The following is a 27,593-nucleotide window of genomic DNA, read 5'->3' on the forward strand; positions in this document are numbered from 1 at the left end:
TAAACTTTCAGCTGACTGTAACAGAGGAGGAATCAGTTGGTGAGTGTCTACTTTTTGGCTAATGGAATGCAACTACAAACTGTGTCTTCCTTGGAAACTGACTGCAGTCCAAAGAGCCTGCAGAATTCAGCAGCTACTTGTATTGTCTTCTACAGATCCAGAGACAATGCTAGCATACTTTCACCACTGAAATTAATAACCTAGTTATCAGAAAATTTCTCTACTCAATCACAAATGTTTCAAAAGAAGAATTAGAAGTTATATAAAAATAGAAGAGTCGGCTTGAAAGAATTCATTCACTTCTACTTTTACATCCATACAGAACATCAAATCCCCATCCATTTTTCTTGGCTACTTTTCTTTCAGACATCAGTAATGCCTTCCAATGACATACCAAGCAGATTCATATATTTTAAGATAGCTATACCACATGTTAGTAGCATTTGATATTCCAGAATTCACATGGGCTTATGCAAGTACATTGAAAATCATAGCTGTAGTTATGCCTGTCACTTATACCAAGGAATATAACTTCTAATTTCCTGAAGGATACATTTTCTGTAGAAACTGGCAGCTTTCTAAATATCCTATTAATGGCTTTTGAGACCTCAGATACAAGTCCACCAATAATAATAATAATAGTATTGCTCAACCATAATGATATCTCTGGATCTTAGAAAACAAAGGCAAATTCTTGGCAAAAGAAGCATGAAACCAGAGTGTGTTGCAATTTCTGTAAAAATTTTCTCCTTGTTCTCCAAGACCTGGTTAAGTTTTTCCCTGCCTATCATTAATTACTGTTCTCCCACATTTAAAATATTAGCACTGCATCCCGTTTTTTAAGTGCAGGAAAATAGGCCAGAATGACCTTATAAAAACAAACATACTATTAATGATTTTTGAAGAAAATGTCCTGGAACACAAATTCCAGTTCAGCAAGTATTTTTTTATCTAAGTAACTTTATATATATATATGAATGCTCCTATTTGACTCAAAGGGAGTACTCATTTGCAGAGAGTTATTTCAGAGGCAACTCATCGTTTAAAAATCACAGGGAAAATAAGGTAATTAAACAACTGTTAGTTAAGGCCTTTCTGTGGCATATTTATATAAATTAAACAGAGGTATTAGACAAAATTTTAGCTAACAAAGTGTTCCTTAGTATAAAATGCATGTTTTGTACTGAAAAAAGTCTTAAAGGATAAATGTATTTTTGTATGAGAAAAACTCTTAAATCCAGAGTTGTCCTTAACAGCAGCAAAACTCAGTCTCACAGATGAGTGACTTAGTGAGTTCATTTTTATTTTCTTGCTCATATTTTTGTATATCTTAAACTCAGCAATGAAACATCTCAGTTTGTCCTACTTTACGCCAGCTTACACCTAACATAATTTCTAACAGAAATTAGAACTCGGCACCATTAACGCTACTGATGCATTCACCTCATCCTCAACCACATTGCCTCTGAGACACAATAAAGGTGTAGCCAAAGATTTATCCCGCCAATAAGATATAGTTATAGGTCCCATGAAGATTACTGACACTGAAGTACCAAATATGTACTGGCCTTGGACTTAGCAGATAACATGCCAGTTTTGAGATACATTCAAGTTGACAGTAAATCAGTATCACAGTTCCAGTAACAGGAAAAAATACCTAAGAGGAATTTTTGTGTTAAAAAATTCCACTTTTGAGTTAGTTATTAAATGGTAATGACCATAATGGAATAGGCAGTAGGTTTCTTAAGTTTCTTTGTGGCTGCAACATGCAGACATTTTACAGCAAGGCTATTTTTTAAGCTGTAATTTGCCCGTTAAATCTGCTTTGTCTTAAAAAAACAAACAAACAAACAAAAAACCCTTAAATCAAAAGATATAGCAATCATATTATGAATTATACTTGTTTTCAGTATCTGCACATGAAAACACTGCCACAGCCTCCATAACACCTCCCTTTTGTGTATACAAAAAAACAATAGTCATGGGTAATGGAAAGCTAGAGAGTAAGCCACACTAGTTCTGCACTGCTTCACTAAATTGTGGATGTAATTTTTATTGCCTGCCTCAGATGTCAATGTTTGTCATCAAAAATTCTTTCCTGAGAAGTTTGTTAAAAGGAGATCAATTTCTCAAGGTGTATAAATATATTTTTCAAGCGCCCTTTTGAACTTATTTCAATTTTCAGGTTTTGATGATAGTCATGCTGACAACTTTTTTTGGTTCATCAAACTCTGTACTACAATTACATGAATTTACTTTTAATAAATTACCATCTTTGCATATATCAGTCAAACCACGAAGACTAAACACTTGCAAATAAAATGCATTATTAATTTAATTGTCACAGCCTATTTAGCTAGCTTCTATTAGTATTTGCTATAATATGCAACATATCAGAGGGCAGAATCAAATTCAAAACAAAAAGAATAAACTGATTATATTGTTCTAGAGAAATTAAAAAATAGCAAGCTTGCAAAATTATAATCAAGGCATTAATGTTTTAAATAGGTAGGAAAACTATGTAATTTAATTTAGAATATGTTTATACCCAAATTGATGTTTTAACATGCTGAAGAAGGATTTCTTTGGTTCCTAAAGCCATTAAAAGGCATCAAACTCTCCCACTATGGGAAGGGGAAGGTGGAGAGGAAAGCAATGGCGGTTTGGTATTTACTGCAGTAGGTCACGTGGCTTAAACATCCACAATCACCAGAGAAGGACCGTTCCTATAAAATTATACTGTTGCTGTAGCTCTGCCACACCTATTTGATGTTGCTCTACATTAAACTTAAGTGCCAGCTAAAAAGGTATTGCAGATAAGAAACAACCAAAAGACAGATGAAGAAATTTCAAATGGAGGAAGTACAAAGTCACTTAGATATTACTAGTGCTTGCTGGCCCAGGGGAACAGCTGCAGATGGAGCACAGAGGTTTGCAGGACAGAGCTTGGCTCTTTGTTCCCAGGGCAACTGGGGCTGCCAGGGCTGTGACCCTGCCACTGCATGGAGGGGTCGGGGGGGCAACCCTCCTCCTCCTGCCATGCTGGCAGGGCAGGCAAAAAGCCTTTGAGGAATATGGGAAGAAGTAGGGTAAAGGGAAACGGCCAGGCAGCCTTCAGAAGAAACAAATAAATAGGAGACAGCAATCACCACTTTAGGCTGTAGGATCCTTCCTGTTTAGGAATCCATTCCAACATGACAATTACTAAAAAATATGACTGTCAGGCTAAGGTACACCATTAGGATATCTATTGTACGTATCCCTTTTGTGCACATATTCACTGTGGTAAAACAGACGTTCTCTCTATGTTGTGTTTATGATGATTACATAGCAAGCACCGCCTTGCAAAAGAACGTCCTGAATGCTGCCAGTACCAAAACATGCCACCAGAGCAAAACATTTTTTTTTGCAATTGTTGTGCTATGATAAAAGATAACCAGCATAAAATTTAATGCAATATCTGACTTGATCAAACTGTAATTGTTCTGATGCATTATTCTACATTTTAGATGAAAAATAATATTTCAAAATGCTACATAATGTTTTAGGAAAATTCTGGTTAAGTATTTAGGAGAGGCAATCTCATAAAGAATACAAGCAGTGCTTAAACATGTACTTAGTCAAATAAAAGGTGTTTATGGTGTGTTAAAATAAAACCCTGCTTTTTGCTCACTCAGCAACTGCAGTGTGATGAACTTGTGAGGAAAGGCAGGCTCTAACCAACTACCATTTCCAGTGTCTTTAACAGAAAATGAACATGACCCAGGAAGAGTTTTGCAGTGATCTCCTACAATTCATAGCTACCATTTAACTTCCTCTTCTTTTGTGTTAAAAACAGGAAATAGTCTGTATTTGTAAAAGCTTACACTGGAAGAATGAGTTAGACCATGGTACTATTAGAAACATAATCAAGCACCCAGTATTGAACCCTGTGGGTAGGATACATTCATTTACCCAGCCTGAAAGGGAATATGTGATCTTTCGGCCATCCGAAAAACCATCAAGTTTCAAGCTGCCCCCAGAATTCAAGAGAAAAGCAATAGCTTTGACACAATGTGGCTAGTAAATCTGAGACCACACTAGCGTATTTAAGCATGTTAAGCATGTAGTAATAGTTGAGCTAAAAGTCCAGGTGACATCATTTTGGGTAAGCGAAATACTCCAGGCAACACATATTACATAAGGAAAAATTAAAAAAAAAAGTAAAGTGACTTACCTTTCTTTGGGTGTGCCAACTCCATGCTTGCCCAGTAAATGAGTATTCAAATGCTTCTTCATCACAAAGGCTACCCTATTGAACAAACAGAAATACAGAAAGATTAATTTTAATTTTTTTTTCTAGAATACATACTTTTACAGTTTTGAGCGTGCACTTGAACATATTTTACTAAAGCATATTTTACTAAACTTGGGAGTCCACTCTGTAGTGACAAATTTTCTTCAGATTGTCGTCACTTGGGTATTTCCATTACAAATAAGCAATCACAACCCTACATCACTGGTCAAAGAATAGAAAAACTGCTTCTGCTTTCTGTTGTAAATTAGAACACCTTATATAATATTGTGAGAACAGACAACTTTGCCTAAATTGCATTTTCTCATATTATGAACTACTATAGTCTCAGTTACACCTCTGAATATGTTTAAGTTTAATGGACACATCCTACAACCTTTCTTCATACGAGTTCCATTTTTTTTAATGAGAGTAATAAAAAGAATACAGCAAGATCAGATGCTTTAATCACTGCCTATGTCTGGTCAAACTTCATTATATTAATTATTTAAAGAGATATACATGGAAACAAATTAATAGTCTTAGTTATTTTATAGCCTTGTGAAAAAGGGAAGGGAAAAGGTGAAACACACATTTGCAATCACATTTTGAGAGTATTCTTGAAACTGGCAAGACATTGTTCAGGTCATCAGCAACAGCAGCAACAGTTACACTACCCGGAATTGTGTTTACACCAAACAAAACACAAATAATTTAATTGAATTTTGGTGATACATGTAACAAAACAGATAGAAACCTACAGAGTACCATTTTGCTGCTGATAAGACCTGAACATCAATTTAATTATGTCATTTGACTGCTTCAAACAATTTAGATATCAGACTGAAGCTTCACAGTAAAACAGTCCTCTTGATAAGCAAAAATTGTACTGCTGTAACTTTCAGTGTGAAAAGGGCTTGCAAACATTTTTGTTAATTATGTATTACAGCTGTCCTTCATAAAGTTAATTACAAATAGCTGAAAGGCAATAGACTCTATTTGCATATGTACATGAAAGGCATGACATATGCAAAAATATGATTTTAATTAGCATTCCATGATATGAAGGGCTACAAATCAAACTGGCATGTTATAAGATTTTTAACATTAAGCGCTGAATTCATCTGGACGTGTTTGCAGTAATGGACAATGGAAGGACTGTAAAAAATACTGTAGCATTATGGCATGCATTAGCCACAAAAGCCAAGAAAGAGTACTTTTCCTTTACAAATATGACAGTGTAGCTTCTCCATGCCTGATCTACTTCCAGCACTTTCACATTTCTACAGAGAATCTCTCATGCATCCTTTAGGGTGTGAGAATATAATTTTGTCTTATTTAAATGACAGTGACTTCATAATTTTTATAGAAAGACCTAAGAAATGCCTTAACTACTTTCCGCTACACAATGTATAAGTCACTACAACCATGGGTAATCTATCACACCACGATCATTATTACTATGCGAGTGCTACTGGAATCACTGTACGTAGGGAAAATTATTGTACAAAGTAAAATTGTGTGTTCCGACAACAGCACAAGGCATTCCAAACGTACTGCTTTCTTGCTTTTCAGCAGAAACAATAACAATTTCTTCACAGCTGTGAAATGTACCTAACAGATCTTAATTTAGTAATATTTCCACTTTCTGTTACAAACCTTCCCTTCTCTTATAAAAAAAAAGATGTTACTGTGAAAGGATAATGCGCAATTCAAGTTGCAAAGGCACTGTGATGCTGTTTACATGGCAAAATGTCCTTACAAAACATGGAAGGCAAAGATGCCAACAAGCTATACAGTATTTCTAGGGATGGTTTTTTCCACTTTAGAGTCGATATACTTTAAGCTCCTGAACAAAAGCCAAACACTTCTTACATTGCATCTCTACAGGGGGTACAGACAGAAATATCTTCCTGCAAAATCAAAGACAAAGGCCTTGTTAATAATTTGAAGCAATTAATCTCCCATTAGATGATTGGTACAGAGCAACCATTTCGTTGCTGTTAGACAGCACAAATAAAATGAAGATTGACTCAATAAAAGTCTCAGCACCTACTAGCAGCTTAAGCTTTTTAACATAATGCCTGAAGACTTCTACTTATAAGCACAGCCTGCCTCTGTGGAAGCTTAAAGTGCTCAGCACACCTCAAGAACAGTCCCTCATGTTGCAGATTCAGGCCTTGAAACTAAAAGTGAAGTTGCTTGAGAATGAAATACAGAATTTTTACTAAGAAAAAGTCAGCCCTTAGTTCCAAAAAGTATTTTTTCCTTAGAATAAAAATGAAGACTAAAGGTCTTGCTTGAGATGCTGAATTTGAGGACAACACGATAAAAAGTCAGGTGTGAAAACCATTTATGTTTACCAAATACTGCAGGAAATTTTAAGGGAGTTGTGGTAGTGGGTAGTGAAAACACAAAAAAAAGTGTTTTCAGCACATTCAATAATTCCATGTTTCCAAGCAACTACTGTTTTAAGAACCAAAAAATATTGCTTTTCTCTCCTCCAACAACTGACTCACCTCTGCTAAAGGTAAATCAGTTACTCCTAAGATACTGCCAGAATTGGATAGTTAGACATGACTTAACCTTGGTCTTTTCAAATGAATGTTAAGGGAAGCCTGTCTGGCACAAGACAGTGAATGCTTTCAAGATATTTTGCTGTAATATATTTTCAAATCAAGGGGAATTTTATACAAGCGTGCAATAAGCACTGACTCAGGCTTCCATGAATTTCTTCTCTTCTTTTCTTTTCTTTTCTTTTCTTTTCTCTTTTCTTTTCTTTTCTTTTCTTTTCTTTTCTTTTCTTTTCTTTTCTTTTCTTTTCTTTTCTTTTCTTTTCTTTTCTTTCCTTCTCTTTTCTTTTCTTTTCTTTTCTTTCCTTTCCTTTCCTTTCCTTTCCTTTCCTTTCCTTTCCTTTCCTTTCCTTTTCTTTCCTTTCCTTTCCTTTCCTTTTCTTTCCTTTTCTTTTCCTTTCCTTTCTTTTCTTAACTCCAGTAGAATCAGAAATGTTCAAATGCTATCAATTGACTGAATTAACTGTTTCAAAAACACATTAAGAAGGAGCAGGAAAAATCTGAAGTTGCCATACTCTTTCTAATACATGCAAACAGGGGCAGACTATAGGCCTAGAACCATTTTTACAAAATCTGATCTAAACATACTCATTCGCAACCCACACGAAGATGGGCAGTCACAGCTGCACTATTTCCTAAGGTTCAAGTCTCTTAGTCCATCCTACACATCCACGTCTTGGCTAATGAAAGCTTCCCATGTGTATATGGAAGACTTCTCCCAGAAGTCTCTCCGTGCGCTGTGAAAGATGAGTAGGCAGGACTTTGCTTGTACTCACTGGCATTCTGGTGAGTTTTTTTGTTTCTTCATGGTTTTGTTGTTCTTGTTGTTGCTGTTGTTTGTTTTTAACTTTGTTAGTGATTTTCAGCTACTCTGGCTCCAAACTTGCAACATCCCCCAACACATGCACTCTCTGTTCAAAATCCAGGACAAATTAAAAACAAAATGAAAAATGACACAGAACTTCAGAATAGCATCCACACTCCCTATGGAGAGTTTTTTTTACACAGAAACTATAAATAAAAATAACTTTCAATCATAAATATACAAGCACCTTTCCCAAAATAAGTTTGCAGAATATTCTGTTTTCAGTTTGGAAGAGTTGTGGCTTTGCAGGAATGTGTCCACTCATATTCCATGGCAGTCTTCAAACAGCACTTGGACTCACTCTGAGAAAGCCTGTAACTGATTTAGGAGCCTCTACAGACTTGTCTTCAAGTTATAAAAGCATATTTTAATGCACAAAAGAAACAAAGGAAATTCTAATCCTGGGACTAAAGAAACACATTGGACAATCTTGACTTCTACTTTTCATTCTACTGTAATACAAGTTCTTCAGCATGTACAATGTATATCATCACAGTACCCAAGGAAAATGAATAATCTGTCACATATTATTCTCTCATTTTCTCCACAGGGAGAAAGTTGTTCTCTGTGAAGTATCTTTTTTGAGAAGACAAAAGATTCCTGGTTTTATTATGGCTTGAATCTATAGAAGTCTTTTTAATATGTATGTTGCTCTGTTAGTGGAAAGACAAGTTAAAGAAAACAAACACAAACCAAACCAAGTATTCCGGACCATAAGGTCATGAAATTTGTGACAGTCCATTGTTTCATGAGCATTTACTGCTCAGCCTTGGCCTAGTTCCGAGGAAAGAGCTACATCTTATCTCTTCCAGAAAGTCACTTGCATCCACATCAACAAACCAGCCATCTTGAAGCCTAACTACTGCAGAAGACCAGAATTTATTTTTGTGGGACTCTACGAACTAGGTACACAGCAGCTGAAGGTCAATTTTAAATTACTTCTCAATGGATACATAGCTCTGCAACTGCTCTTGGAGAATTTACCTTACAGACAGCAATGTTCAGTGATGGTACAAAAGTCCAGGAGAGCAACAAGTATTTATCCTTTATTCATATTCTCAATATCCTTTACAACTACTCTAAACTGTCCAGAACCAGAATTTAACTCTGAGAATACAGGTAAGCTAGTATATGACAGGTACAGGTCCTGAGTACATAAGACACTTTGGGGTTTTTTTTGAAGCAAAATATAATGCTATTATTTTAAAATTGTTTGCAATTAGATCCTTTATCTTGGTTTTCTTTTAGGTTTGCGGCACTCAGAAAGGATGAGATGGTTTACCATTCTGGATAAACCACATGGGAGATCTGACAGCTCTGAGAAATAACAAGAAAAAGGATCTCTCAAACTTCTATGCACCCACAGAATATAAGGAAGTAATATATTATCCTGTCTGCACCATCTTTTGTTTTCCATGATTTGTGCTTGAGTTTCTGTCCCTGTATCTTAATCTGAGGCAAGAGGCCAGAAAATCAAAGCAATCTGCAAGGATCATGCCAAGAAAGGGGACAGTATGTTTAGGCAACTAAACAGAAACACAGACACAGGTAGTTCTTATTCCATGACTGAAGTACTCCTGTTCTTTATAGTGTCTTGAAATATGCTGTAAACCTTGTTTGTAGTTGAATGACTGGTTCACGTGAAGTCCTGCCAGCAGAGGTATCATTACTAAAAGAAAGAAATAGTCCAATTTCTGAAGGAAAATCTTGAGTCACATGAATTTCAGCATGTTCAATAAAACTTGTATGTGTCATTAATGATTTGTACATGTTCTACATATAAAAGTAGAACTTCATACAGTCAAATCAGCACTTAGTCTAATAACAACAGTCCATATGAACTTAAAACTAAGTTTTATAATCTCATAATTAAATAAAAAGTTGCTAACCAAATCTCTTCTCTCTGAAGCACTTTGCATTCAGCAGGTCAACTTCAGGGACAAAAGCATAGAGGAAAACACAGAACTGCCCAGAAAGCAATGGTTTTCTATATACAAGTAATCTTTTTTTCCATGCATCAAAAGTTTAAATTCCTGGGAATTTCATCAAGTCCATCATTCGTGGGTGTTTGCTGATTCTGAAAGGTCCAGACTGGGATGCTGATAACGCTCTTGCATGACCGTGCGCAAGGGACTCAATTTAAAAGAAAGTATCTGGCAGGGCTGAGTCTGGTGTGGAAGATATCCAGTAGTCTGAAAGGCTTCATGTCCTTTGTGACAGGATGTCAGGTTCGACTAAATATCTGGCAGGACGAAGTCTAGTGTGGAAAACATCCAAATATCTGAAAAACTTCATGCCCTCAGTGACAGGACGTCAAGTGCTAGAATCCTGCATAGGAAAGCTGGGATTTCCTGCTGACTCACTTAGCAGCCAAATGAGGCAGGTCTTTTTACTTCCAACTCACAATTATGATTGTTCTTCTTAAGTTAAAACAAATAAAATAAAATCAGTAGCATTGCAGAAGGGTAACAAGTTACGTGTAATCACTCAGGCTGCAACACTGAGCATGCTGTGATGCGTTGGCTTACACTCCCTGCTGACCTCACATATTAAAGAAGGGTAGGGCTGTTCTGTGCTCCACCCTCACTAACACTAGTAATTAAACTGAAAAGTAAAACAAACGTATCTGGCGTATGTGGCTCCTTCCTCCCCATCTTCAAGTGCAAACAACTTGGCAGACTGGAAAATGCAAACTTTTTCTCTTGAAAGAGAAAGAAGAGGCAAATGAGGACAATTTTGCCATCACTAACAAGACAAGAACCAGAGCACCATGGCAGACTATGGCAATTCATAGAACCTAAAGACTCAAGCACAAGTTTTACATTTCTGAGAATTATTATCCTTTCTACCTTATGTTTGAAAGTTGGGGGGGCTTTTTACACTCTTTTATGCAACAATCGTGTATGTTTTTTAATTATTTATTAACTTTTCCATGGAGATGTACCACTGCTGAAGTTCAAAAAACAACATTTTCAAAAATGAGTTTTAGGAGAATATGCAATTGTCAGTGCAAAAGACTGCAACCTTCTCTTCTTAAAATATCTCATTTTTACTGTTTTACTTGGAATGAACTAATGATGAAGTCAAGATGTCTAAGGAAGAGAAAAAAAATGAGAAAAGACAACAACTTTTATTATTGCATTAGTGGAACACCTGTACACAGCTTGCACGCAATGTAGACTTGTGTATCACAGCAGCTACTCTTCCTGACTTGCTCTGAATGGGATGACAGACAACAGGATTGTCAATGTGCTGTTCAATGACCTGCATCAATCTCACGAATAATTTACTGCTATATCAGACAGATCATTATGGATGAGTTGCGCGCTATCAATCAATCGGCTGTATTGTTCCTGCATATTCCTGCATCTATCATCCAGAAGAGAGGAAAAAATCCCTCAACATATTCTTGTTGCTTTCTGTCACCAATCTGTGTCCTTCAAGATGTGAAAGAATTATTAGTCACATGGCCATAAATTAGTAGCAATGGGCATAATTATCTCCTTTTATGTATTTTGGCATAAGAGAGCTGGGTACAAAGGAAGAGAAAACAAAACTAAACAAAACAGAAAACATCCTCTTCTCCACTCAAGCTGACCTGGAAATATCACGCCATCCAAAGTTGTCAAGTTTTCTGACCATCCCTCTTTCAAGAAATGTACATAATACAAACCATTCAGGACAGAAATTAGCCTGCCATTGCAAGGACTTTGGCAAAAAGAAAAAAAAATGGTAGTGTCTACGTTACTTCCTCTCTCTCGAGGAAACTCACTCATTAATTGTGTGCCTCATCTGAAGTCACTTAATTCTGTAACTGAACCAGAAAGGTTTCCTGTTTGTTAGCCACAGATTCACTCTTAATTTCACTGTTTTATTTCTTTATCTCTTTTTTTTCATACCAGAAGCACCCCAAGCGATCTCCAATGAACAATGGAGAGGTTCAAGCACCTGTGTCCCCTCAACGTCCCCTGTCCAAACATCAGGAATTAAGAAGGCTCCAAAATTCACAGTAAAATATCATATATGAATAAACTAAAAATTAATGACCAGTGAAACCAGTCAGACAAACAAACAAAAAAAGCAATCAATTTTGGGAAATGCGTACCTTTTAATTCTCCCCAAACACCTATGTTTAGAAATGAAGCTGAAGTTGTTCATGCACCATTACTAAAAATAACAATCTACTTGAACAATATGCAACTGGGTATTCTTCTCAAGCAAAACAAAATGTAATAAAAATATTTTTGTTTTGTTTTAAATCTGAACTTTCCTACTGAAGTTGAATTGACCTACTGTCCATCTAAATATCAACAATTCTGTTATGGAGTCAAACTGACGATAAGGTAGTAAAAACTAAAACAAATAAGATTGCTTATTATACATAATATTTCTAAACTGATAACAGTAAGTAAACAAGTGGCTCTCTACTTATTTTGTTTGCTTAATGAGCAGACTAAAAATAGCTGAAACAGTGGCAAAAACTTTGAAGTCAAAAGGTGTTCACTTTGTCAGGTAATCACATTACAAATATATGAGAAAATTAGTACCGCCACAAGAAATGTTTGTTTCAATATTCAGAGGAGTTAATGAATGTTAAATGATAATGGTAGACAACAGCACTATGTAATTACATTTCTAAACACACCTTACCAAATCACTTCTAAGCTAGAAGAATCACATGTTCTATTAATTTTCATTGGTTATCAAACATCTGTAACTGTCACCTCTACCAGGTGTTTGGTAATCTAACAGCTGCACAGCGTATTAAAAAAAAACAAAAACCACAATGCTTTCTGTAGTCTGCTATCAGCCTCTCAGTTTACCAGAGCACAGACTCTCTTCCGTGAGTTCTGAAATGACACCTTAGGCTTAGTGTTTAGAGTGCCTTGCATCTAAAACAGATTACCATCAACATCCAGAAACATAAGAGTAGCAGAGAACATACTTGTTATAATAAATAAAACTCTGGGAATGGTTTCAAGATACATCAAGATTTTCAGCTATATACAAAAGGGCACCTACCAATTTTGCCACCAAGAAATTGCCCTTTTCCTCTCTTTTCTTTCAATACATACATCCGGCATTCCTATAACAGCTCCCTTCCTTTCCCATTTCCTTCCCCTCTTCAGGCATTGTTCTGTCTCTTCATCCACGATCCATTTCCTAGCATGCTCAGTACTTCACATCTAAGCACAGCCACAGTTTGATGCAGGATACATCAGTTCCACCTATCATCATCTTGCATCTGGAAAGAGACTTCAAACTAATCTGCTTCAGGATAAAGAACGGAAATGATGTTGCCTGTCACTATCTGCAAGTGTCAACTCTAAAAGGCTGGCACGTGTTTTTTTTTCTTGATTTCAGTAGACTGATGTGTACATTGTGTTTTTCAAAGCCTGTAAACATGTTGCTCTCAGATCATCAGTGTGACATCTCCAACTGATGGCTTCTTTATGTACCTAGTAAATTTAAGACTTCAGTAGGAGAAAATGGACTTCTCAACTTTGTCTCAGAGAGACAGTGCAGGCTATGAAATTAGTTGTCCCTCTCAGTAGAATGGTGATTTCCAAAACTGGTAATCTTCAAAACAGTAAATTATGCAGTCCTGAAAATGGTGGCATTTGAGAACTGACCGCTTCCCTTTGCGTTTGATTTTGAGAGACTAGCAGGAGCAATCTGGGGATTTCCAGGAACACCTGCCAAATACTGCTAATTTTAACTCTTGGTGCCTCAGACAGCAATACTTGGGAAATGCTACAAAAGCATAGTTAGCTCTATCTGGATGTTAGGAGACCTGGCTTCAAGAAGCCTGGTCATATAGGACAGCCTTTAGAATAACAATGGAAGCATATGGAAGGCTAATGCCAGTGAGAAGGTGAATATGAGGAGAAAGGAAACCTTCTAGTGGTAGGTGAACCACATCTCTCAATGTCCTGAGAGTTGTTCTGGAAATATCTGGCCTTCTGCCATCAGTTCCTACAAAGCTTCCTAGCAATTTTAAGGAGCAAATACTATGTGGGTTTAAAGTGCAACAACTAGCCTCTAAAAATGTCACATAATAAGAATATTTCAATGAGTTCAACTTAAAATTTATAGAGCAAAAAAAAATTCATAAATTTGTTCTTCTGAATCTTTTTTTTGAATCATCTGTTCTTCCTGAACAGAAAGTCACTTTAGATGCTGTGTTTTCTTCCTAACTGCTTAGAAATTGTACTGCGGACAGAGTTACCAAATTTAAGCAGAGTTTCTAAAGTAAGAGCTGTCTTAAGAGTCATATCTTTGCCATCAGAAGAATCTGTTCTTGCCTACCTTTAAAGGAAATCAAAAGATACCTAAAGATAGTTGACTTCAGCCTGCAAAATGCATAGGGTCTCCAGCAACAGGGCCACCATACCCAACTCAATTCAGGAGATACAGTGTCTGTGGTCTTTTGCAAAGTTGCAGGGTACAAAGAAAAAAAATTGGTCACTGTCTGATGACTGAACTGCTCAGAATTCACAAACAGTCAGAAGTCATACACTACTTTTATTGACAATTTAGCCACAATTTGAAAACACTGCTGGTGATAGATGGCAAGTGGAACTAAGAGACTGCAGCCTGCTTAATCTGTGACAATAGCAAGAAAATTGCCCTAGGTCTTTGTCTAACATTGAAGAGCAAGTGCTGGTTGATTTGTTTATTCCTGAAAATTAAATCCAGTTGTAAAACACATCCTTGCCTTCCACCAGGCCTTCCACATGACTGTTTAACTTAAGGTAGAAAGCAAAATATTTCAAAGTATCTGCTCAACACGGTAGCTGCAACTGCATAAAAAGAGTAAAATGAAGACAGCAGTACCTAATCTCTAATAATGAGAAGTACCATTCATATGCATGAATCTCTACAACAGCTTGCACAAATCACAACAGACTGGTTCACGCCTAGGAAAAGAGAAGGTAAGCCTTTGGATCACACCGGTTTCAATTCACAAAAATTCATCTAGTACTTGTGTACGTATAGACATGTTTGTAGCATACGAAAAATGAGGATACCAAACTTGTTAAAGGGCTCTCAAACCTGACTGTTCCTACCTCAGAGACTAAGAGCCATGAAACACTGGCAACAGAACCACTGTACTGTATACCTGACACTTGGCTACTGTATCTCATGTTTCACTATGATTAATGTTGATTTTTCATAGTTGCAAGATACCTTGGTTAGTAGTTAACGTAAATGTTAAAAGTTTGTTCAGCAGTTTTCAGTCTCAGAGGCAGTTTCAGTCTCTCCAAACACTCTCTTCGCAGCCAGCTCCAATCCCCCGAAAACTGGGATTTGTAACAACTTTCTCCCCTTACCACTGAAGAGGGAGGACGCTGGCGGAAGAAAGCAACACTGATGGTTAGAGGAAACCACAACATGCAGACCAGAAGGACTCTTATGCACTCTACAAGCACCACAGATCTACTGTACTCTTTCAAATTATAACACTGAACATGGAACCAGCAGCGTGGAAGTCTATCCAAATGAGAACTCCAGGTGACTACAGGGCTGTTACTCCACTTGTCCCATAAGCAAGTGTTAACATCTCTCACCACCTCAGCCACAGACTTAGCAGGAGAATTACTAGCCACTAAAGCTGCCAAGTGCTAAGTCTGGCATTGCCTAGGTTCGCCTTTGATCTGCTGGACTCACTTCAGATAAGGAAGTGGAAAGCCAGGTGACTGGTGCTGAAACAGCCTTCGTCCATCACCTCGGAGGCTGAGAGCTTTGATGCTGGCAAGTTTCAAAGAAGGGACTGAACAGGTTATCTTTGTACCTGGACTCAGAAAAAAATGTAACTTTTCTGTAAGCAGCTGAAAGCTGCCTCACAGTCTCAGAAGAGGCAAGAGCTGGCTGAAGGCAGAAGCTTACTCAAAACTGAAATTCCGAGTAAGTGTTGAAGGCTTTCTGCAGGATTAATAGAGTACTTACCTGAGACCTGAGATCTAATTCTTACTGAAGCAATAATGACAATTAAAAAACCACTCAATTTAGAAGTATGTTTTGCACCAAAAAGACACACATTCTTGCAGTCCAGTATAGATGCTGCACTCATTACCTATGAAGACTGCTATCAGTATCACAAAAAACAAAGGAGTATATATCAGACAAATCAGTACAGTCACAAAAATGATATCTGTGACACAGCATAAGATGTTCCCTGGCAAAGAATACTCCAATCTCAGCCAGTAGTTGAGATTTGTGGCCAGAAATGGTCAGAGTTAATCAAGCATGAGAAAGATGGATCTATATATGTGCCCAATGGAATTAAGAAAAAAACACCTTTGATTCAAGGGCCTACATATACATACACAGACATACTGAGTGTACAGATGAACAAACACTTGAATGACAAATAAGTTTTGCTGAAAACAAAACGTTACAGTATGTTATTTAAAAAAAAGAGAATAATTAGATTGCCTGAAAAAATGTAACAACTGGAATTCAGTTTTTTCTGAGTTTTTTCAGCCAAAACTCTGAGATATGTTACTACAAGGATAAATTACAGGACTCTAGTTTTATATACAAAGTGAAAACCTGGCCTATAAAAGAGGCTTACATAAAGAGACATAAACCATGTCTCTAACAGTAAAATTACTGTAGTCTTTCTGAGATAACACTTCCACTAAAGGGCTCTTCCTTTTCTGATCCCTGCTGTCATTGTAACCATAAAGCCATAGGTTTAAGTGCTAGTATGGAATGATGGGATCCCACAGGTCCACTTTCCACCAGTTTTGAACAGGAGGGAAACCTGGCAGCATAGGTAGCACACATACCTACACACATAGTACTATTCCATTTTATTCTATTACATCATATTTTGGTTTTCATGAAATTTACATCATTAATGTCAGCCTTAGAAACCATCATGTACATAGGAAGATAATAAGTAAAACCTGGGCTACTTAGTATCTGCGCTTCTTTATCCCTGTATAACATGAATTTGGGAGGTTTGAGGAAACTGAGCAAGGTCTACCTATTCATTTTCATTGTTGTGCTAGTAGGTAAACAAAGCCTAAGAAGCTGGGCAATCGGATGCTTTTGTCATGTTTTGACTCTGTTGGCACTGGACCGTTTCAGTGAACAGAAGAGAAAACTACGTTTTAACAATTTGCCAGACGTGAAAGAATTCTGAGTGTTCTTAAATGAGTTAAGAAATTTGAGGAAACATTTGAAGAAATGGCCTATATCTTCTCACTTGATCACATCAGTGGCTAGAATCTGACAAAGTCCTTTTTAACTACTTGTTTAAATTTCTTTCTCCTATTTCAACACAATTCTCCTCTCTAAAATCTGTAACAATTGACTTCTTTAAGAGTGGAAAAAAGCTAACAAAAAAATAACTAGCAAATAAGAAATCACTCCTTGAAAGCTATTTCTTGGGATTTAAAGGAATTAAGTTTAAAGTAATGAACTTTACACAGGTTGGCGTAAATTATTTGGGTAACAGTTATTTTTAGAAACAGTACTGCAACTGTGAGCCATAGTTTTGTCATGGACGAAGCATACCAACACTCTGACTCTAAAGAAACGTTTGATGATTTAAAAAATCATGGAAAATGTCGTATGATCCTGTGGGCCTAGCCTGTATTCCTGTCACAGCAGAGAAAGTTAAAAAATACGTTCACAACTGAGGGAAGTGTGGAAACCACCGCTCCGGACCAGAGGGCTTTCAGCCACAGATGGCCTCACATTTTAGACAGCATAAATGATCTCTAAAAATTAAATATATACAGAATGCTTTCTCATTTGTTTAAAATAAGCAAACAAAAATCAAAGGGTCATGTTTTCTCAGAACCACCAAAGGCACAACTTGTGACATGAAATGTCGGTATCTGGGCAGACCTGGGGACAGGATTCATTTGATCAGCGTGCAACTTTTGAAGCACTGAATAGCAGGCAGTGTTACATGCAACACATAGCCAAATGGACAGACGGATGGAATTGATTTTATAAAGAGTTATGAATAAAACAGTCCAAAATATTAACCAATAAACACATGCCTGGGTGAAAAAGCCATATTATAAAATTACTGTAAAGATCTTGTAACTGTTCAGGGGAGAAAAAAGTCCAATTTTCCACCTAGCCTGCAAGCGCAGAGTTTTCTGATAATAAGATCCAAGGAACCTGTAAACCCAAGGCTCTAATTTTCTTATGGCGACTGTGTAATATTTTGCAAAGTAAAATTGACTGAGATGGAAGCTATTTTGCATGGTACAGTGGCGATGGCTAACAAATGAGAGTTTTGTGGGCTGAATGTTAGTCCCCTGCCTCATCTGCCACCCCTAATGACAGCAGCCACCTGCTGTTTTATTGTCACAGCTGGAGCCGGTTCACACTCCTTGGTGCTGAGCTCTGCCCATGAGCGCCAAGCTCTCGCCTCGCCTCATTACTTTGATGAACTTTTTATGGTCAGCACCCATGAAGACCTCATCTAGGACTATACAACCTAGATCGGCTTCAGGGAGTGCTTCCAGCTAGCACGAGGTGATAATACACAGTGACACTATGGCTGCTACTGTCTGTCACTTAGTCAAGTCACTGTACTACACTTCTGGCTCTACAGGGCCCTCAACAGGTAAAATGCCATGAAATTCTCCTATATAATAAAGTTCTTTCTCTCTATTTCACATTGCAATACAGAGATCTTGTCATACTACCAAAATCTAGCTTTCTAAGATAGATATGAAAGTAAAAAAACATAGCAAGCTGTTTACTACATATAACTACAGATAAGAAATTTCTACATTCTGTAGACATAAACTTGCTGCATTCCTAAGTGATATATCCTGCATTAAAGAAAGCAATAATGAAAAGCATATTGCAGCTTGATTAACAATGCCAAATATGGAAAAAATAATTACACGAATTTTATAAGAGAAGGATCATTTTAACCTCAAGAAAAGAGAGCACAGAAACAAGAATCAAGCCAGTTAAAACAAATTACTACCCAAACAAATCCCCAGTGGAAAATGATATATGTTAGTCCCCCTCCTCCAAAAAAAACCCACACAAACACATTTATTGGATATGATAATGTAACAAATCAAGATAACAACAAAGCAAAGCCTTTTACATTGTATTCCTAAACAGAGCAGTCTGATACTATTTTCTTCCAATTTAAAAGAAAGCACAATTGCCCTTTCTTTTTCAAAAATTTTTATACTAGCAAACGCTCCAAATCTAATGTGCCTGTGTACATTTTTAAACTTCATTGGAAATTTTCTTATTGATATATTTCATACAGACTGGTTGCTGCTCGATCACTGAAATTTTACCCCAGGTTTACTTTCAGCAGTAGAAAAATCCTTCTGGTGTCAACAGAGCTTTATATTTGCCCATATTTACATATATCATTAAGATTAATATATGTGCTATTAATAATAATTTCATTAACATTCTGAAATCATCAAATAACATTTTGACTTTTGAATGGCTGTAGGCTATTATAAGCCTAAAAACCAGAACATTTTCAGTATTCATTGTGTAGCAATCCAGCTGATCAGTTTTGACAAATTCATGCAATGTTATAAGCCATTAAACTTCATTTAGTTTCATTTAAAAATTCCACCCCAAAAAAAAGCAACCGTCTTTTTTTGCACAGACGTGATTTCCAATATAAATCAGTTCCCAGGATTCACTAAGAACTTCTGGTTTTATTTGTTTTAATTTTATTGAAATGTTTTGAAATTTCCCATAAAAACAGATTCTGAAATAATAATAAGACAAGCGCTGAAAACCTTTGCTGGTGTATCATGCAATTTAGCTCCTCCTGATGAGGAGGATGCTCCACACTTCCTACAATAAGGTCCCTGATACAGGTGGAACCTTAAAAATTGTTGCTGAGAATAGACATCATCCTGTGTTTCAGAGAATTTACTTATACAAGCCCTTCTTTGTTAGCACTTTTTAAGTGTGACCTGAACTGCAGTTAGAGAGCCAGAAAAAAGTAATAATCTTTCAACAAAGGTTTCCATTCTCCTGAGCACCTCCTGTAGAGTCCTAAAAAGTATTCAAGGGAACCTGAGCAGCCAGAAAACCAGCAATAACAATGGCCAAAAGTATATTAAAATTCCTGTTATATAAATGAAACTCATTCCTCTACCAATATAATTGATAGTTCAACAAGAGAACTTCTTAAGCAGAGAGACCTATCAATGAATTGATGATATCTTTTGTCAACGTAAAAAAAATTAAAAATTCCCTTGTTTTGACCAGCTGATTTATGTGTCAAATGCATGATTTGTAGATCTCATTTTGTACTTTAAAAATAAAATATCAAGATGCAGCTTGAGCAGGGCAGGGTAAGACATCATAAAATGGATATGTTGCCTCACTGGAACGATCTATGGCTTCACCAGAACGATCTCATAATGATGATGGTAATTAAATAATATCTGAGATACTTTTTTTTAAAGCACTACTGTGTCAGCTACACTATCCCAATTGCATGCTTTGTGATAGGGCACGGTTAATCCATTTTATAAGTTTATCTTTTATCAATTTCTAATCCATAGCAAAACTCAACCTCTAAAACCACAGTTACCAAGGTATATATATTCACCAGTTATAACGGAATTTGTTAAAGGATCATGGGCATCCAAACAAGCTACATGTACGCGTAAGTATTTGGAAACATTTTTCCTTTGCAACACGGTGTTGCTGTGGCATTATGACTGTGTTTTATAGTTATATTCTAACGTACAACTTCAATTTATGCAGTACTCACAGTTCACTGGTCTGTAATTCTTAATATCCCTCTATCTTCCACCAATTTTCATTTTAGTAGCTATTATTTGAAGTTCATTTTCCATGCCCTTTCGATTGTGATTTTTTCCAATGTGACAACAAACATCAGTGCCATTTCTGATGGTGTCTTTTACTGGAGTAAGAAAAACAAAGTTTTTAAAAAGAATCTATCAGAAAATCACCAGACAGTAACAACCTGTGGTCAGTATCAAGATGAGCTGTGTGTGAACAGATAGTCTGGAGGTGACAGGATTTGTATCCAATGACTAATCCCCACAGCCATTCTATCCCCAAACGATAAATTTCTATAAGCTGATCCCTTAAGCCATCATCAGCTGGTCATGCTACCGCGTTCCAACAGGAAGGACAAAAAGGGAAACACTTAAGGTTTTCTATTCAAATCTCTAAGATACAGAGTAGTCATGTTGGAACATTCTTAGATCTCTTAGAAGTTCTGAAAATGGATCCTATGAAAATAGAAATGGGCATATGAAATTTTTGTCTTAACATAAATATTGTCTTCTGTACTTACTCCAAGCATATAAAGAAGCTTTCAGTATGTGCGTTTTCCCTGTAATGATCAGAAATATATGTTGATTTTAAAAACGGCTAAATTTTCATGCTTGCTCTAACAGAAAAGGGCATTCATATGAAGGATATTGAAGACATTGCTGAGGAATTGTTCACCCTTTAAAAAAATATTATCACTGTAATGCTGACAGTGTTAGTGTCAGGTTGGGCAATTAGCCACTTAAGTGTGAAGAAGATCTGCCAAGAAGCTATTTCATTTTTGCCTCAGAATATATGTGTATCTGTGAGCTGGTGTGTGTTTGTGTTCATGCATCAGTGGAATCTGGTTGTTCATGCCAGGTTTTCTTATCATACTTTTCTGCCTCTTTGAATTTGCACATTCCTGCAATACAAAATGGACACGTCTGCTGATAATGTCAACATACTTAGGTTCACAAGGAGAGATTTTGTGTAACTAGATCTGAAGTAGCCTTTTTGTGTTCATTACCTGACCCTGTCTGTTTACACAGTGCTAGAAGAGCTGTTCATGGGAAGAGCTCCAACACTGCAAACACCTCGGAGATATTAAAAGGCAATGGATGTGGAAGGAATCAGCATCCAAATACTCTCTACAAGCCCCATTTTTACATGTCATCTGAAGGAAATTCTCACTTCATAGAGTACCGTAGATTCTGTGGGATGCCGAGAGCATCTTGGAATCTCCTTAATATTGATCTCATTATGCTTTAGACTTCTGTACATCTATTTGGGAAATTCCAGTTGGTAAAATAGCATAGAGTTGTTCAGTAGGAAGGGATCTTCAAAGGTCATCTAGTCCAACTGCCTGAGCACTTCAGGGCTAACCAACAGTTAAAGCATGTTATTCAGGGCACTGTCCAAACACTTCTTTGACACTGAAAGACATGGGGCATCAGCCGCCTCTCTAGGAAGACTGCTCCAGTACTCGACCAGCCTCATGACACAGAAATGTTTCCTAGCACCCAGTATGACCCTGCCACCAGCTTTGTGCTGTTCCCATCCTGTCACGGGGTGTCACGAGCAGAGCCCGGCACCTCCCTCTGCTTTCACTTCTCAGGGAGCTGTGGAGAGCTGTGAGGTTGCCTCTCAGTCTCCTCCAGGCTGAACAGCCCAGCGTCCTCAGCCTCTCCTCACAGGACATGCCATCCAGCCCTGTTACCAGCTTTGTTGCCCTCCCCAGAATGCTTTCAAGGACCTTAAACTTGGAAAGATAAGCAAATAAAAAATAAGTCTAACAGACACGGGACTATAGCATAGCCAGGCTAAAGTTACTGCCCAGAAAGCCTGAAAGCACAGCCAGACTTCTATTTTCTTGTTGGAGTAAAAACCTTTGGACTCCTTTTCTGTTGTTTTGTTGGGAGTGAGGAGTGGGAAGTGATGCAGCGATGCAAATATTTACCTTGCTTAATTCAATAGCGAAAATAAAATTATTCCAAATAAGGAGCATCCAAATGTTCCAATGTAGTCATTCAAAATTACAAGAAGTGCAGAAAAGATATAAACAATTTACAAACCAGAACTGAAGAGTGCCAAGTACAAACAGAACAAAAAATCCCTTTCATAACATTTCAGTGTACAGGTATTGAAGCTACCTTCTTGAATACTTATTGGAAAATTTCACAAGTCTTAACACTGCTGACAACTCACTCAGAATTTACCACCACTTATGCTAAAAAGACATCCGGCTTTTCAAGAAATATATTTGAACAGCCCTGATGAAAATTAGTAGATTTTACAAAACTGTAAGTACCTTAAGGCCAATGAAAGTAATTACCCAATCATGGGTTATAGAAGAAGGTGAGGTACAAGTTACTAAATAAGGTGTGGGTAATGAACTTCAAACTCATCACTGTTAAAGTCTCACGGAGTTACATGAATGAAGTATGTGACAAATGTTCTTGAACAAGGATTCACAGCCAAGACTGCCATTTTTCCTAATAAACCTCACCACTCAGGAGAAAGAGAGTGCTGTGCGTAGCTACAGCATCAGTAACCCCTCAGTTCAGTCAGAGATTTCACAATTGCTGTGATTAAGAGGATTAAGAGCAAAGCTGGTGCGGTAATACCCCATCAGACACCAAAAACGCAGTTCATGCTTGCAAATGGTGTTTGTTGCATTCCTCAAAACTGCACAGGAGAGGAATCTGATGGCATGATGGCTGGCGTTCCTCTCCACCTCGCAGGCTTTGTTTCACTAAATAGCTCTTGGCTCCTCCACAGATTCCCCCAGAATAAGATGTTCAGAAAAGGGATGAATTTCCCTCCCCAGAGGGATGAATGCATCCCTGCTCCAGTGCACAACTAAGCAAGGACCAGCCCAACACCACTTGCGCATCTCTGCCTTTGCTTTCCATATAATTTTTGCCAAAGGGGAAGACAGACAAACATGTATTTATGGACAGAACTGAAGAAGCAAATTATTTTGATTATTTTTTCAGGTTAAACTGGAATTTCCTTTTCTTGTATTCTTTATACATTTTGCTGTGTATGTCTGTATCTGTTACATGTGTAGTTCCCAAAGGACACTGCCCTTTATTACATTTTTTTAAGGAGAAACAAAGCATTTCTTCTCACTTTTTTTGCAGTTGCATCACTAAGAGGATTATAAAGTATTCCAAAAGGATGTATTTCAATTCCAGTAAAAAAAAAAAAAAATTAAACTGAAAATATATATATTCTTTTAAAGAGTTGACATTTTTGTTCCCAAATACCTCTAAATTAATGCAGGCTTACTTCCTGAAGAAAAGAGCAAAAATAAGTGTTGGTTTCAATATAGTGCATGTGATCTAGATACCAAGGTCTAATCATAACATATTTATCAACATCTAGCATTTGGCTAGTATATGATGTCCACGGGCACTTGTAGTGATAGCTGTCACACTGCATTCTCTTTCTGGCACAAATGAACACAGCAACAAGGACAAGAAATAGAGTGCAGTATAGAGTAACAACACAGCCTGGAATTTAGCCCATAGTGAAGAAACAGTCAAACTCATTATTGACTTCACTGACAGAAGCTCATGCTCATGGTGGCAGAATATTTCAGCAGTCAAGAAGCTTTGAGAGGCCTGTTTCTATTAAGGGAGCTAAAGATTTTTTTAGAGGTACTGTATTCTTCCTACTTTCTTTCCCTTTCACCATATCAGAGATCAAAAAGCCATTTTCAAGCCATGCATGTTCCTGGTGAAGAAAGTCTAAAAGGACATCACCCACCCTCCTCAGAATTCCAATGACATTCAATTGTAATTTCAGGGTATGCATATTTTAAGTACTCTGTATAGAATGCAATATGGAAGGCTTTAAAGTCTTGCCTTCTCTTTCAAGGAAAAAGGAATAGATATGAATGTGAAAGAAATGAAAAGAAAGCATTATCAGTGGCTAGGATGCTTGCTGTTTTGCAAAGTCTTGTTTGTACTCCATATTTTCAATATTTTGATTTCAGAGTCATTAAGACTGGTAAAGACCTCCAAGATCATCTAGTCCAACCATCTTCCAGGGTAGCATGGCCTCGCAGCAGGGGGACGGTGTATGAATCAGGGCTCTCTCTCAGAATTTGTGCCATGAAGATCTCAGAAACCAGACTTCTTGAGAGCATTAGAGGAGAAGGATGCTTGCACTATGGCAGCTGTGTTGGATTTCTCCCCACCTGAGATCCCCAAGTCCACTATCATGGAGAATGTGCGACACTATGGACTCTTCTTTGGAGCTATTTTCCAGATTACCTGTGTTTTAGCCATAATCCTACCAATTTCAAAGTTCCATAAGACAGACAGTAAACAAGAGAGGCCATCCCTCCAGATCTTGAGAATGACACTTGAGTCCAGGACTCGGACAGTTTTGAGCCTAAGACTTCAGAGACAGCGAAGAAACCAAAGGCAATTGCTCCACAGATGAAACTCAAGAGGAAACAAGAAAAAAATAAAATGATACAAGCTTGACCAATAAGCCTCAAAAGACAAAATAACCACCTCTAATGCTTCCTTGGAGAGGACATAAAAGGCAACTGACTGTATCAAACAGTTTTCTGGCATTTAGAAAGAAATTTTTTTCTTCCTTGGTCTGCTCATGGTCACTTTTCTATTATTCCCTTTTTTCACATTTCCATCAAGCTGGAGATACTCACAGCTGTATATCTCTTAAGATTTTGCAAGTCTGTATCCATCTCTCAATCATATTTAAAATGAAACCACGAATCTCAGGTGCAAACATGAATTTCTAGTAAACCTCTGCAAATAATAGATTATTATATTCAGTTCAAATCAAGTTCCTAACAACTTGTTCTTTCCCCATCTTCTTTCATTTAGTGGTGAAAGCAAAAACTAACAAAAAGATGATCAGGTGAAACCAGAGGAACTGATAGACATAAATTCTCAGTCCTTTAATCAGAAACTCATATTCAAATTACAAAACTCACTTTTTTCTGCCTGCCGAGTCACACCAAAACCATAAAGAAAACCTGATACGTCTTCAGGGACAACCTGATACAGACTACAGTTTTCAGCGGGAAACTAATAAATGAAAAATAGTAATCCTAAAAAACAATGGACAGGATGCCAGGCTGAACACATCACAAGTCTGAGCTGTATAAACAGACACAACTTAAAGGGCATGTAATCTTTAAATTCTCTAAATTACTTGCACTGAATCTTGTACTAATTTCACTGTTACAGTAAATCCTTAAATAAACATTATTCAGTGAAGGCCATGGAAACATGTGCCATATTTGGAAACTCTGACCACCTGGGAAGATATCAAACTCATCTGGTATTCTTGAGTCAGTTGTAAGAAGTAAACTTTGCAGTGTGCATACATGAGGAATATACCCACCTGAAGGGCTATTCGTAAACAAACACATAGTCACCTATGGCAGTGACCACCATCAAATTCATTTTTCATCTTTACAGATAACAAATATTTCTGATTATTCAATACATATGTACGTATGGATGTATAATTATATATTGATTAGTTTAGCTTTTAGCATAACATATGAATGCATTGAATTTCTCCAGAGTAACAGATAACATTTTTTAAAAATTATACCAATAGACCATTAGCATTATGAGTGAATTTATTTTCCCCAACAGTGTTAAAGATATGCAAAATTTTCATTTTTCAGAGTTGCATAGTAAAATGATTAACACCAGCTCTGCTCATTATCTTGCTTAACAAAACTTCTCTAAAAACAAATAAATCAAAAATGCCGCTAACATTCCCGAATAAATAAATTACAGACCTGTTCAGTGGCAGCAATGATATTTTAAAAAGCTTGTGCAAGCTCGTTGTACAATTTTATTACAAAACTGCAATTTATAACAAAACTGTCCACTTTTTACTTTCTACCCAGTTTTACTCATAGAAGTACCTTTTACAACCCAAGAAACTTCAAGCATGCAAGAAACCTATAAATGTTAATTCCATGTTCTAATATGTTACAATATATAAATATTGATATGAGGACCTTCATTACCCATTTTATAATAGGATTTGCAGAACTACAGTTAAATGGAAAAAACTATCACCTGACAGAATATCGGATTTCCATCATTACAGATGCAGATTACGTATCACAAATTGGAAACACACTTATTGTGTTAGAATATATTTTTTTCATTATATATGGGCAATGTCAGTCTAGAAGTAGAATTCCCTCACATTTCCTATCCTCTCAGGAAAAATATTGCCCTAAAAAAAGAGCCTCCAATTCTAGAGACCTAATGAATTGCTTTCCTAACGTAGTCCCTGTGTTTTTCAATATATATACTATCTAAGCATATATATATATTTACATATATTTGCAGGGTGAAAATGCAAAGTTTTGTCAATGAAAATATTTTGTTGTTGTAGCTGTGGAGCAAAGATAACCACTGATGTGAAAAGTGTACAGAATTTCCTCCTCAAAATAAAATACCAAAAAATGTTTGTTCCCTCTTTAGAACAAAGAACAAAGCTAAATATATCCCATAACACAGTCATAATAAAATGAATCTGTTATCTGTTGCTAGTTCCCCAACAACTCACAGATTTTTCTTAGCATTAAAAACAGCATGTAAATTAAGGTGACTGAAACATGCTTTCAGCGAGCAGAGTAATATGGTAGCTATTCATCACCTGAAGTCATAAAACACTAGGTCTTGTCCTTAGCATATTCTAATGAAGCCTATCATGCAAATGAGAGTGACCTTTTCTGTGCATTCTGCAAGTTCACATTTATGTGAGGAGTATATATAGTTTTCCAATACAAACTAGCCAAAGACTGCGTAATTACTGTAATCAATTAGTAGTTAGTGTCGCTCTGCTCATTTGTGGCTAATGTCAGCTAAACCATTTTTGAGAAAACCACCCTGACAGCTTCTTTCTGTTGTTTTTGTTGCTGCTGTTTTTCTGCAACAAGAAAATAAGTCAAACTTCTCAAGACAGAAGCACAGCCCCATTTTTCTAAAATGCTTTCTCCTCAGATTAAGAATAAAAATGAGACTCACACCTGTAATTGGAAAAGATTCCCCAGCAAAGTTATGTATCCTTAAAATGACATTGAAGTTTTCCGCCAGGAAAATGAAACATT

General features: G+C 36.8%; 1 protein-coding gene and 1 pseudogene across 6 annotated transcripts in view; one reads left to right on the forward strand and one right to left on the reverse strand.

Annotated features, from left to right (window-relative positions):
• The window catches only part of ZNF407 (zinc finger protein 407), a 344,657-nt gene that overhangs the window by 196,410 nt on the left and 120,654 nt on the right, over positions 1–27,593 (reverse strand). For all 6 annotated transcript variants that reach the window (XM_021385823.1, XM_021385825.1, XM_021385824.1 and 3 more), the window contains one exon: positions 4,217–4,291. In XM_021385823.1, coding sequence (XP_021241498.1) covers positions 4,217–4,291 — 75 coding nt within the window. The remainder of the gene's footprint in view (positions 1–4,216; positions 4,292–27,593) is intronic.
• Positions 24,647–24,922, forward strand: LOC110394986 (annotated as a pseudogene).

This window comes from Numida meleagris, chromosome 2, assembly GCF_002078875.1.
Source record: "Numida meleagris isolate 19003 breed g44 Domestic line chromosome 2, NumMel1.0, whole genome shotgun sequence".
NCBI classification, from domain to species: Eukaryota; Metazoa; Chordata; class Aves; order Galliformes; family Numididae; genus Numida; species Numida meleagris.